General features: G+C 34.7%; 2 protein-coding genes across 2 annotated transcripts; one reads left to right on the plus strand and one right to left on the minus strand.

Moving 5' to 3' along the window:
* Positions 1 to 9239: 9239 nt before the first annotated feature.
* LOC114299811 (chlorophyll a-b binding protein 21, chloroplastic) lies at positions 9240 to 10227 on the minus strand. Its single transcript, XM_082886426.1, is given in 3 exon segments — positions 9240 to 9658; positions 9660 to 9699; positions 9702 to 10227. Coding segments are annotated over 3 exon segments (795 nt in total). The 5' UTR covers positions 10165 to 10227; the 3' UTR covers positions 9240 to 9366.
* Positions 10228 to 11685: 1458 nt separating this feature from the next.
* On the plus strand, positions 11686 to 12898 carry LOC114299812 (chlorophyll a-b binding protein 21, chloroplastic). Its single transcript, XM_028244640.2, has one exon. The coding sequence runs from the start codon at positions 11932 to 11934 to the stop codon at positions 12727 to 12729; it is 798 nt and encodes a 265-aa protein (XP_028100441.1). The 5' UTR covers positions 11686 to 11931; the 3' UTR covers positions 12730 to 12898.
* Positions 12899 to 13450: the final 552 nt, after the last annotated feature.

Consider the following 13450-nt stretch of genomic DNA (forward strand, 5'->3'; position numbering starts at 1 on the left):
AATTTTGTGGGTGTTCAATATTTGTTGTTTATAAATTATTTTAATTAGGATTCAATATAATAATTATTCTTACTAAATACCTTAGTTAAAAATCTTAGTGTGTCAATTTTCAGAAACCCACACACACAAAAAAAAAAAAAAAAAAAAAAGAGGGAATCAAACCTTTGCAGAATTTTGGTGGAGGCTTTCCACATGTTGATTTGCATGCTTGTTTAAGGAAGAAGAGCTAATGATGCTCTTGGAATTGAGAGAAAGAAAGCCATAGAACTTGGAGAAAGAGAGCAAAGAATTTAGTGAAAGTCACATTTCTTAGAACTTGGAGAAAGTGGATGGATTTATTAATGGAAAGAATGTGTTAGAGGGAGGGAGAGAGAGAGAGAGCTAGCCTCGGAGAAGATCTATAAAATGCACCTAGTAGTCATGCACATTTTGAAGGCTAAGCATAAACCATATACATCCAAATAGAGGGAATTCTTGTGGAAGAAGAGGAGGAGGTTGAGGTTGCATATTTTCCTACCATTTCATTATTCCATTTCAATCCTACTACTAAGTAAGAAAACCCTCTCAACTCTCTCATTGTTTTTATAATTGAAATTTTTCAGATTATGTACATTTGATACATTGTCTAAAACTGTGTTGAGAATAACCTGTCTTGAATCTGCCAGCATCTTACCTGAATTTTTAGACAATTTTATACTCAGAATTTCGAGATGATTTCTTCTACAAAGTTGTTGATAATGATGTCTAGTTTATCCAGAAATTTTTGGAAACAATTTTTGAGCTTTCTACAAATTTATACAAATTTTTAACTAAATCTGAAACTGTGTTGAGAACAATCTGTCTTGAATCTGCCAGCATGTCACCCGAATTTTTAGACAATTTTATACTCTGAATTTCGAGATGATTTCTTCTACAACGTTGTTGATAATGATGTCTAGTTTATCTAAAAATTTTTGGAAACAATTTTTGAGCTTTCTACGAATTTATACAAATTTTTAACTAAATCTGAAACTGTGTTGAGAACAATCTGTCTTGAATCTGCCAGCATGTCACCCGAATTTTTAGACAATTTTATACTCAGAATTTCGAGATGATTTCTTTTACAAAGTTGTTGATAATGATGTCTAGTTTATCCAGAAATTTTTGGAAACAATTTTTGAGCTTTCTACGAATTTATACAAAATTTTAACTAAATCTGAAATTGTGTTGAGAATAATCTGTCTTGAATCTGCCAGCATGTTACCCGAATTTTTAGACAATTTTATACTCAGAATTTCGAGATGATTTCTTCTACAACGTTGTTGATAATGATGTCTAGTTTATCCAGAAATTTTTGGAAACAATTTTCGAGCTTTCTACGAATTTATACAAATTTTTAACTAAATCTGAAACTGTGTTGAGAACAATCTATCTTGAATCTGCCAGCATGTCACCTGAATTTTTAGACAATTTTATACTCATAATTTCGAGATGATTTCTTCTACAAAGTTGTTGATAATGATGTCTAGTTTATCTAGAAATTTTTGGAAACAATTTTTGAGTTTTCTACGAATTTATACAAAATTTTAACTAAATCTGAAACTGTGTTGAGAATAATCTGTCTTGAATCTGCCAGCATGTTACCCGAATTTTTAGACAATTTTACACTCAGAATTTCGAGATGATTTCTTCTACAAAGTTGTTGATAATGATGTCTAGTTTATCCAAAAAATTTTGGAAACAATTTTTGAGCTTTCTACGAATTTATACAAATTTTTAACTAAATCTGAAACTGTGTTGAGAACAATCTGTCTTGAATCTGCCAGCATGTCACCCGAATTTTTAGACAATTTTATACTCAGAATTTCGAGATGATTTCTTCTACAAAGTTGTTGATAATGATGTCTAGTTTATCCAGAAATATTTGGAAACAATTTTCGAGCTTTCTATGAATTTATACAAATTTCTAACTGAATCTGAAACTGTGAGACAGATTTTACCATGTATTTGAAAATTTATTTAAAATTATATACTAAGCCAAATTTGGTAATTTCTAACTAGAAGATGAAATTTGAGAAGTCTAGTTTCATAATAAATTTTTAGATTATGGGTTTGATCTATAAAATTAAGCATGGAATTAATATAAGGAAATGTGACAAATATGTGTCATAAACACCCTTGGAATTTGTTTAGAATTATTTATAAGTTATTTTTGGAAAAAGATTTCTGAAAAATAACCATAACATGTTTATTGAGTATCCTGTAGATTGATATGAATTTTAGAGTTGTACAAATAATGTATTTATAATTTTATTTGCAAGATATATACTCTGAAAATTTTTTCTAGACAAAATAAAATCACCACTTTAATATTATGCTAGTCTAATTTTGTAAATCAAAAATTTGTGCATGTGTGTGTTTAGGGTTTAATTCTTGTATCTAAGTTATTATTTCATACCATGGCTTAAATAAATTGCTTATTTAAATTCTGTACTTTTATTTAGTATTGTGTGACACATGCAATATTTTATGATTGGGAATTTTAATGAGTTGGTATAACATTATTTGTGATTAAAAGTTTGGAATTATTTGTGATTAATATCAAAATTAACTGAAATGATTAACGGTTAATACCAGTTGACGGTTAATACCAGTTGTTCGGAGTGAGTCTTGGTTTAAAGACTGTACGGAATTAAGGGTTGACGGTTAACACCGGTTGTTCAGGGTGAGCCCTGGTTTTGAGAATTCTCACGTAAATTGTGTTGCAAAACTCTAAGATGGCACGGGACTTATTTGAACCCTTTTCGGTATTCGGTTTTGGAATAAGGGTGGATGTGCAGGTGGCACACAGGGAGGTTGCTTACCCCTGGCAGACCGTTTCCTTGGGACAGACCACGGATGCCACTACTTGAGTATATAACTCCGGACGTGGGCATCCCTGGTAGTTACGATTGGTAACACTTAAATATTTGACCAAGGGAGGGTTTCAAATTAACCGTTGCCATGCTTAGTGGTTGGTAAGTTAAATCTCTTTGGCGAGATTTCGAGTGTCACCTAATTTATTAAAATTACTGAAACTATTCTAATGGTTGTAATTTCTGTGTATAATTATATTGTTATCTCATGTTTAGAATATTATTGTTTGTCTCTTAAAAAGAATGGTAGGTTGGTTACGTTTTCTTACTGTATTGCAAAACTCATGGCATATATTTTGTTGCCCTGGCGTTTCATGCCAGATTATGTTGAAGAAGGGACTGATGCTGAAATTGGAGCTGCTGCCAATATCGAACCTTGGCTGACTTAGAGTCAAGATTTTATCAAAATAAAATCCTGTTATCCCTTGCATTAGGATTTAACTATGTTGTGACATTGTATGTGAACTTGTAGTTTTATTTTGTTGTTGGACTTTGGCTTTGTAAGAACTTAAAAGTTCCTAACTAGTAGTTAAAATTTTATCTAGCAAGTTATTGTTATTTAAAATCTTATGACGTTTCAAAAAAAAAAAAAAATTTTTTTGGGGCGTCACAGAGATATTCCTTGGTTTCATACAATAAGCCAAGGTCATTACTAGCTAACAAAATGTCATCCACATATAGCACCAAAATAATGAACTTGCTCCCACTAACCTTCAGATATATGCACTGATCAACTGCATTTTCCTTAAATTCGAAAGAGATAATGGTATGATTAAACCTTAAATACCATTTCTTGGAAGCTTGTTTAAGGCCGTATATGGATTTCTTTAATTTGCAAGCTAAATGTTTTTTACCTTTCTTTGCAAATCCTTCTGGTGGCTCCATATAAATTTCTTCATCTAAATTCCCATTTAGAAAAATAGTTTTCACATCCATTTGATGCAACTCTAAGTCATAATGAGCTACCAATGCTAGAATGATTCTAAGCAAGTCCTTCTTAGATACTGAAGAGAAGGTTTCTGTATAGTCTATGCCTTCTTTTTGAGTAAAACCCTTGGCAATAAGTCTGGCTTTAAATCGTTCGATATGGCCTTTTGCGTCACGCTTGGTCTTGAAGACCCATTTACACCCGACCTTTTTGCTCTTATTAGGCAATTCGACGAGATCCCAAACACTATTCTGTTCCATGGATTTTAACTCTTCATTTATAGCATTGACCCATTTAGAAGACTCATCACTATTCATGGCTTGTGAAAATGAGACTGGATCTTTGTTAATCCCAATATCAAAATCAGATTCCTGTAGATACACCATGTAATCATCTGGAATGGCAGGCTTTCTTTCCCTCTAAGATCTTCTCAGAACTGCTGGTTGTGGTGGTTCTACAATATTTTCAATGGTGGTATCTTCATGAAGTGGTGAAACATGAGGTGGTGAAGGATTTTCATTATGTTGTTTGTTTCCCTCAGCCTGTGGAATAGTCTGAGGAACAACAATTTTTCGATAAGGGTCAAATGTTGGCACATCTACCCTAATTTCCTCGAAATTCACCACTCGTGTTTTCTCACTCCCACTAATTTCACCATTCTCTAGGAATCTAGCATTACCAGTCTCCACTATTCTCGTACTGTGATTAGGACAATAAAATTTGTACCCTTTAGACTTGTCTGGATAACCAATGAAATATCCAGATATTGTTCTTGAGTTCAACTTTTTCTCTTGTGGATTGAAGATTCTTGCCTCTACTGGACAACCCCAAATATGTAAGTGTCTCAAACTAGGTTTCCTACCAGTCCACAACTCAAAAGGAGTTGTTGGGACCGCCTTACTAGGAACCCTATTTAAGATATACATTGCAGTCTTTAAAGCTTCACCCCACATTGAAATAGGTACAATTGAGTAACTTAACATACTCCTAACCATATCTTTAAGTGTACGATTACGCCTTTCAACAACTCCATTTTGCTATGGCGTACCAGACATTGTATATTGAGCACAAATGCCTTTCTTTTCTAAGAATTTGGCAAATGGGCCAGGATTTTGGCCTAACTCATCATATTTACCATAATATTCACCACCCCTGTCTGATCTCACTATTTTAACCTTTCTATCTAATTGTCTCTCGACTTCAGTTATGTACACCTCAAGGATGTCAACAGCCTGAGACTTTTCATGAATTAGATACACATATCCATAACGTGAGAAGTCATCTATAAATGTGATAAAATATTTTTCACTACTAAGACATGGGATGTTGAATGGCCCGCAAATATCTGTATGAATTATCTCAAGAAGCTCATTACTTCTTGTGGCACCTTTCTTGGTGTGTTTGGTTTGGTTTTCTTTAATGCAATCCACACATATCTGAAAATCAGTGAAGTCTAGGTTTTTCAAAATCTCATTCTTCACCAATTTTTCAATTCTATTTCTAGAGATATGCCCCAACCGTCTATGCCACAAGATTGAGGAATTTTCATTAATTAGACCACGTCTTAAACCAATATTCGAATGCAGAGTTACTAATGATTGTGCAAACTCATGATTTAAAGTAATTTTATATAAACCATCACATAAATTACCAAAACCAATCACTTTTGAATTAAACATTAAATTGAGTTTTCCACAATTAAATAAAACTAAATATCCAACACGATCTAATTTGGATAATGAAACTAAATTCCTAGAAATTGAAGGAACATAAAAAGTGCCTTCTAAATCCATCTGATGACCCGTCTCTAAGATCAGTCGATAGGTTTCTACAGCTACGACTTCAGCTTTGAGACGGTTCCCCATATAGACAAATCTTTCACTTTTTCTTCGGTTTCCTGGTTAAGAGATATCCCTGCATGTCATTTGTAATGTGGATCGTGGCCCTAGAGTCAATCCACCAAGTATTAGAAGATACTTCAGCAAGATTTGATTCATAACAAACAAAAGAAAATTTCTTATATTTCTTTTCGAACCAAGCCTTTTGCATGCTGCAGTCTTTCTTCACATGTCCCTTCTTGCTACAAAAGTAGCACTTGACAGTGAAACCATTCTGAGCTTGATTTTCTTCTCCAGGTTCATTTTTTTTCTTTAGTGGATTTTTCTTTGATTTTACAAACTTATCTATCTTTTTCTTTATAGCTCCATGAGTTACAGCCAATACTGTTTGACGTCCTTCCTCCCTCAACCTCACTTCCTTCTGAACACACATATTAGTCAGCTCATTCAAACTCCACTTATCTTTATTGGTGTTACAGTGAATTTTGAATGTATCGAACTGTGATGGAAGTGAGTTGATAATAAACTATACGAGGAAAGTTTCATCAACCTGCATCCCTAAAGTTTTAAGTTTTGCAACTTTGTCATCATATTGAGGATGTGATCCTAAACTCCTCGGTGGCCATTATATTTCATTGTTGTTAATTCAGCTATAATAGTGCCAGCAAGTGGTTTGTCGATCTTCAACAGCCTTTAACCAAATTTTACTTTAAGCATTAGGGTAACGTTACTAAAGAGTCCTTTGGTCAATAACCAAATAAGATCCCATGAAAGTCGGAGGAGTCAATATAGCCTCCCTTCTAAGTCCAACCACCTTAGATAGCAAGCTATCTTTTTGACAGACCTTAAGAGGTATTAACACAAAATCTCATAAGTAACACGAAAAAAGGCATAAACAATATACATATTAAAGCTTTGAGAATTATGATGAACTATTGATATCACATAAGTCTTTCCTTTGGGCAAAACTTAGGTATATCTATTGTCCACTTGTCAAGAATCACTTATGTAGGTCTAAAGTAATTTATGCAATTTTTTCAGCTAGTCATGTTACCTTTGGGTATTCAATTCTAATCTGTCAAATTACATAAGTTACATTATTCTACCCAATTTATAACTATTGGAAAGTGACTCTCCTTTGGGCTAGTCTCAATCTCCTAATTATAATTGCAATTGAGAATATTATCGACCTTAATGTTACCCTTTTAACAATTCTTTTATGTAGTTCTATATTCATAAGTTTTACAAATTTAGGCCACTTTGGCAGCTACTAAATTAGTAAACCCTATGAATACGGAACTAACCAACAATATTCTCTATTCATTAATTTTGAGTTATTTAATTATCTTTAATTCAATCACAATTTTAATGAAATCACTATTTTATGATTTCTAAAATTTCTTTTATGTGATTGCAATTACCAATATAATAATAATAACTCTGGACGAACATGAATATTTATATATCAAAATCATGTAATATAACAATCATGAATATCTCATATAATGGTTAATAAGAATTACACCTAATATGAATTAACCACTTTAATATTTAATATTCAATGTCATAAAATTATATCATGATATCAAATTTAAATCATGAACATATATAAATATCAACAATAAGTGCATATAATCAGATGAGGTAAAATCATAATTCTTTAATAGATCGAATGATTCAACAAATTATAAAATTGCTTTTAATCTTATGCACTTTATCATAACGGCAAGCAATACACGCAATTTAATATCATATTATGATGATTATAAAAATTATTATCACTAAAATTGATAATAAATCAAAACATGCATATGAACAGCATATAGAATTACATAAAAGCCTGCATCCAACAAATCACAAAACAAAGTGAGTGGATTGTGCTCTTATTTAGGTTAGGACCTAATAGATCATGTTGTCTTGTGAGTGAGGGAGTCCATGATGTGCATACTTAGTGGAGTGCACATCGCATGCTGACAGAGTTCAAACCTTATAAACAAAAGTATGTTTTTTGTGAATAATTATAATTATAATATAATAACAATATTCATAAATATATTATTATTCCAAAATGTATTGATTCACAAACTAAAGCTCTGATACCACATGTAAGTATTAATAATACATGTAACCATAATAATAATGCGGAATTAAACTTAACAGGATCTTGAATTCAATACAACTCAAGAACAAAACGAACATACCTTTGTCAGCCATTGAATTAGAGAAGTTAAGAAAATACCCCTAATAGTTGAACCTTTAATTCTTGGCTCACCTTCTTCTCTCTGTCTCTCATTTCATTAGGATGACTATAAAACTTAGAGTGATAGAATACTATCAAAGGAAGGAGAGTCACCCATCCTTATATAGAGGAGAGAAGAGGGCCAGATAAACTCTATCAGAAGAATTCCTAATCCATCAAGGTTTCTTTATTATCTTAGAAGAGTGATTATATTAAAATTCTAATTACTGAACTTTATATATAATATTGGTTTTATCTAATTGTGGAGTCCAAATAAAATAAAACATGTAAAAATATGTAAGCTATTGGGCCACACTAGAAAATAAATCCAACAGATAGGCCACGCGATTATGTCTAACACATGGACACTCTGTCCACAAACATGTTGGACACATAAAATAGCTATTAATAACAGGCTCACGTCGAAATATATCCCAAGAACAAAATTCATCTAGACTAATGGCCAATTTTCAGCAGAAACAGAAACAACTTCGTAGCCATCACAAACAAGCCTGGATAGCCCCTTGGGGTAGAGCTTAGTTAGCGATGAGACTTTTTTCAATGAAGCAACAAATTTCGAGTTCGAGTTCGAACCTCCTCGGCTTTGCTCGATGTATACTTGTGGGGGCATTGGCGTACATCCAAGGTTTTACATTGCAGTAGTGAGTCCGAAATTAAAAAAAAAAGGGTTTTGGGTCATTTAAAAAAAAAAAAGAGAAAGTAAAAGAACCATCTAATAGCCCCATCAGGTATTCTCGGAATATGAATATGTGATACTTCATAAGATTTTGATTGGTAGAAAAAGGTAGGAGCTTACGATTTATGTTAGGAATGAAGGAATAACAAGAGACTAAGTAATTAGTGACGTAATATTCTAAAATTATTAAATAATTTCCCTTAAGCATCCAGCTTTGAAAATAACGATCATTCACAGATGCCACATCAACTGATATTGTACAATCCCTTCTGAATAATATACCACAGGAGTTGATTACATTTAGAATATGCCATCTGTTATGTTTTAATTAGTTTTTTAACTTTTCTAATTAATTTCTGTAGTACCCGAATGATTACACTTCAGTTTATGACGAGAAGGGCATTTTACAACTTTACAACAAAAAAAAAAAAAGACAACAACAACAACAACAAAAATTGTGAACCAAAATGTAACAAAGCAGACACTTATTTCAGAGACGAGAAGAAATTGAAATGGAGAAGAAATTAGTTGATTTCAATTACCCTGTATCCAAACAACCCATTAGACAGTACAATACTACTAATTCCATGAAAAAAAGAAAAAAGAAAAAAAAAGAAGATCAAAATTAACAACATTCACTCAATTGAACACAGAATTTCCATTTTCTCCATTAATGCAAATCAATTTACATCATACATTCTCAAATTCACATTCACATGGTACCGAAATTGCCTTTGTTTTTTTTTTAAAAAATTAAATTAAATTTTCACTCACTTTCCGGGAACAAAGTTAGTGGCATAAGCCCAGGCATTGTTGTTCACTGGATCAGCAAGGTGGTCAGCAAGGTTCTCCAATGGTCCCTTTCCAGTCACAATGGCTTGAACAAAGAATCCAAACATGGAAAACATGGCAAGTCTACCATTCTTGATCTCCTTCACCTTGAGCTCAGCAAAGGCCTCTGGGTCATCGGCAAGGCCCAATGGGTCGAAGCTTCCACCCGGGTAGAGTGGGTCGGTCACCTCACCGAGCGGCCCACCTGCAATACGGTAGCCCTCCACGGCGCCCATCAAGATAACTTGGCAAGCCCAAATGGCCAAAATGCTTTGAGCATGGATCAAGCTAGGGTTGCCCAAGTAGTCAAGCCCACCCTCACTGAAGATTTGGGCCCCGGCTTTGAACCATACAGCCTCACCGAACTTGACACCATTGCGGGCCAAAAGCTCGGGGAAGACACACCCAAGAGCGCCGAGCATGGCCCATCTGCAATGGATCACCTCGAGCTCACGGTTCTTGGAAAATGTTTCTGGGTCAGCTGAAAGCCCAGCAGTGTCCCAACCGTAGTCACCAGGGAATTCTCCAGTAAGGTAGGATGGGGGGTCACCAGAGAGTGGGCCCAAATACAAGACTCGGTCTGGGCCGTACCATGGGCTACCGGATCGGACGGGCTTGCCACCAGTCTTCCTCATGCTGATCCTTCCTCTGCCAACGAGGTCTGGGGTGGAAGGAGAGAGTTTTATCGCCTTTCCGGCGAAAGATGGAGAAGAGAGAGCCATTGTAGAGGCAGCCATGGTTGGTTAAGGGTTGGTTGTAGTTGAAAGTTGTAGGAAGAAGTTGTTAGTGGTGGAAGATGGAGGGGGTGTTTGGGGGTATTAATAGATGGTGAGAGCAAGACATCTCCTTAGCTTATGATATCTTTTTCTCTCTTCTCATTGGGTGCCTAAGATTGTGTTTTTGTTTGGGTCTCCATCCACTTGGCACTCTCTAATCCACCAAGATTTTTACTACTTGCACACTGGCCAATGTGTGGCTACCAAGTGTATGTTTGGGATTATATCATCCAATATATAAAGCTTTGGATCATATGGGATATAAGTGAACCATATGTAGATCTCTGTGATATGTCAATTGCCTACCTGAGGTAATAGTTAGGCAGTAATTTTATCCATTTACAGTGTCCAATGGTGCTGCAATGCTAATGGTATGCAAAGGAGCATGGTTTCGAGTCGATTGGATGAGTCAATGTCTAGATTGTTATGTGTGATTGTTTATTTATTTATTTTTAATTGGAACTCACACACTAGAGAGTCAATTAAACTTGCTTTAAAACACAAACATTAACGGTACAAGGTTACAAGCCAATCAATAATTAGTAATATTGGTTGATCGATCCCTTATCAGGACTGTAATCTAGAAATAAAAAATAAACTCACAATTTGCAATTAATATTTATTCTTTTGTGCTAAATCTATATAAAAATTATGCTTTACATGCATTAACAATGATTAAAAAAAATAGTAAATTATTGTACAACTCACTAAAGCACAATTTGAAAAGAACTCAGTCTTACTTTACTCCAATTATTCTTGATGCTAGAGTTTAACATTATATTTAGATTAAATATTTGAATAGAGATTTAGAAAAAGAAATAAATATAAATATAAATATAAAAATAATTTATATTTTATTCACATTTCATTTATTTTTTCATCCAAATTCATAATCTAAACAATGACTAGTTTTCGCATTTCCCGCTCATTAGTCACACCAGAAGGCTAGATATTAATTAATGAGGTTGTAAAAAATTTGTGGCTCACCAAACAGGGCCATTGTAAAACATTAGCTCAAACTTCATTTATATTATATTTAAATTATAAATTTGAATAAAAATTTAAAAATAATAAAAAAAATAAATAAAATATTAGTAATACATAAATATATTATATTCACATTTCACTTATAATTTTTTTTTTTTCTTAAATTCCCCATCTAAATTCATAATGCAAATCCTACCTTAATGTAATTTGGGGGATATGTATACCATGGACCGAGAATTTCCCACCACGCATTTAAGTGGGTCCGAATTCCATTGGTTACAAAACATATGGAGTACATTTTCTTGGCAGGATGACTCATGGTGCTGCCATGCAATTATTGTATACTTTTGTTTCTATGAAGATAAACACTATCTGATATTATACAAGTGTCAATTTTCCATTGGTGGATCAGTTCAAAAAAAAAAAAAACAATTTCCATTGGTGGATGGAAAGAACTTATAACATTTCATGAGATTCTTGATACATTTGTGTGCTTAAAATAATCCATATGGGTGTCATCAAGTGGGGTAGAGATTGCCAAATGGGCATGCAATATTAAGCTCTCAAAATGTCACCAACCAATGAGAATAGAGATAGCAATCTCCAAAAGATAAGCGCCCCAGGCCAATCCAAGTCACTATTTATTACAACCCATCAAACTCAAGCCACAAGCACCCATCTTTAGCTCTTATTTGGAACAAAAACTAGCGTTCCTTTCAATAGTTTTCATTTCTGTATCCAATGGCTGCTTCCACAATGGCTCTCTCTTCTCCATCTTTCGCCGGAAAGGCGGTGAAACTCTCTCCTTCCACCCCAGACCTCGTTGGCAGAGGAAGGATCAGCATGAGGAAGTCTTTTGGCAAGCCAGGCCCATCGGGTAGCCCATGGTACGGCCCAGACCGGGTCTTGTACTTGGGCCCACTCTCCGGTGAGCCCCCATCCTACCTCACTGGGGAATTCCCTGGTGATTATGGCTGGGACACTGCTGGGCTTTCAGCTGATCCAGAAACATTCGCCAAGAACCGTGAGCTTGAGGTGATCCACTGCAGATGGGCCATGCTTGGAGCTCTTGGGTGTGTCTTCCCAGAGCTCTTGGCCCGCAACGGTGTCAAGTTCGGTGAGGCCATCTGGTTCAAGGCTGGAGCCCAAATCTTCAGTGAGGGTGGACTTGACTACTTGGGCAACCCTGGCTTGATCCATGCTCAAAGCATTTTGGCCATTTGGGCTTGCCAAGTTATCTTGATGGGTGCCGTGGAGGGATACCGTATTGCTGGTGGGCCTCTCGGTGAGGTGACTGACCCACTCTACCCGGGTGGAAGCTTCGACCCGTTGGGCCTTGCCGATGACCCAGAGGCCTTTGCTGAGCTAAAGGTGAAGGAGATCAAGAATGGTAGACTAGCCATGTTTTCCATGTTTGGATTCTTTGTTCAAGCCATTGTGACTGGAAAGGGACCATTGGAGAACCTTGCTGACCACCTTGCTGATCCAGTGAACAACAATGCTTGGGCTTATGCCACCAACTTTGTCCCCGGAAAATGAGCAAAATTACTGAGAAGGAAAGAATGCCTAAGCTACTTGTACCTCTGCTAGCAATGTAAAATTGGGTGTGAATTATGCAGAGAAATGTTGTGGTTTGCTTTTATTTTATGTACTACAAATAATTTTTTATTTTTATTTTTATTTGAATTGTGAAACATGTTCTTCTTTAGATTGCATGGGCTACTGGTATCAGTCAGTACTAGGTCAAAATATTTCAACTCAAGCTTAATCATATATACATCAGGGGCTAATTTTTTTTTAATTTAGAAAAAAGAAAAAAAGAACGCCATGATAAAATTAATACAAAATTTAAGGTTGGCAGACAAAAATTTAGAAAAACAATACTAAAAAATTGCACAAGTATTTACATCAATGATGAATAGATTGATATTATTTGTTTTTTTAGAGTCATTCTTCACAGAATGATATGAAGTAGTGATGAACAAGAGCTAGAACAAAACAAACTTGCAAAACTTCTTGAATTGACTCGTTTTTGTCGGTCTACATCTTGCCTCCCTCGAGTTTGCAGACATCTAATTACCGGTGACAAACCGGAGGATTTAAGCAAATAAAAAACAGGTTATGCATTAAAACATTTAACTCTAATTCGTTCATTAATAAATCGGTTGAAATGGTTGGGATTGAAATCATTACGTTTTGAATAAATTAACTTGACCATTCCGTTTACTTTATTGAACTCTTTTTTAACTGAAAAGTGGAG

The sequence above is a fragment of the Camellia sinensis genome, chromosome 9, assembly GCF_055761805.1.
Source record: "Camellia sinensis isolate YWXY chromosome 9, ASM5576180v1, whole genome shotgun sequence".
Taxonomy (NCBI): Eukaryota; Viridiplantae; Streptophyta; class Magnoliopsida; order Ericales; family Theaceae; genus Camellia; species Camellia sinensis.

Bases quoted from the DNA above. Each gene is read 5' to 3' on its own strand.
- LOC114299812 (XM_028244640.2), top strand. From the start codon at position 11,932: ATGGCTGCTTCCACAATGGCTCTCTCTTCTCCATCTTTCGCCGGAAAG.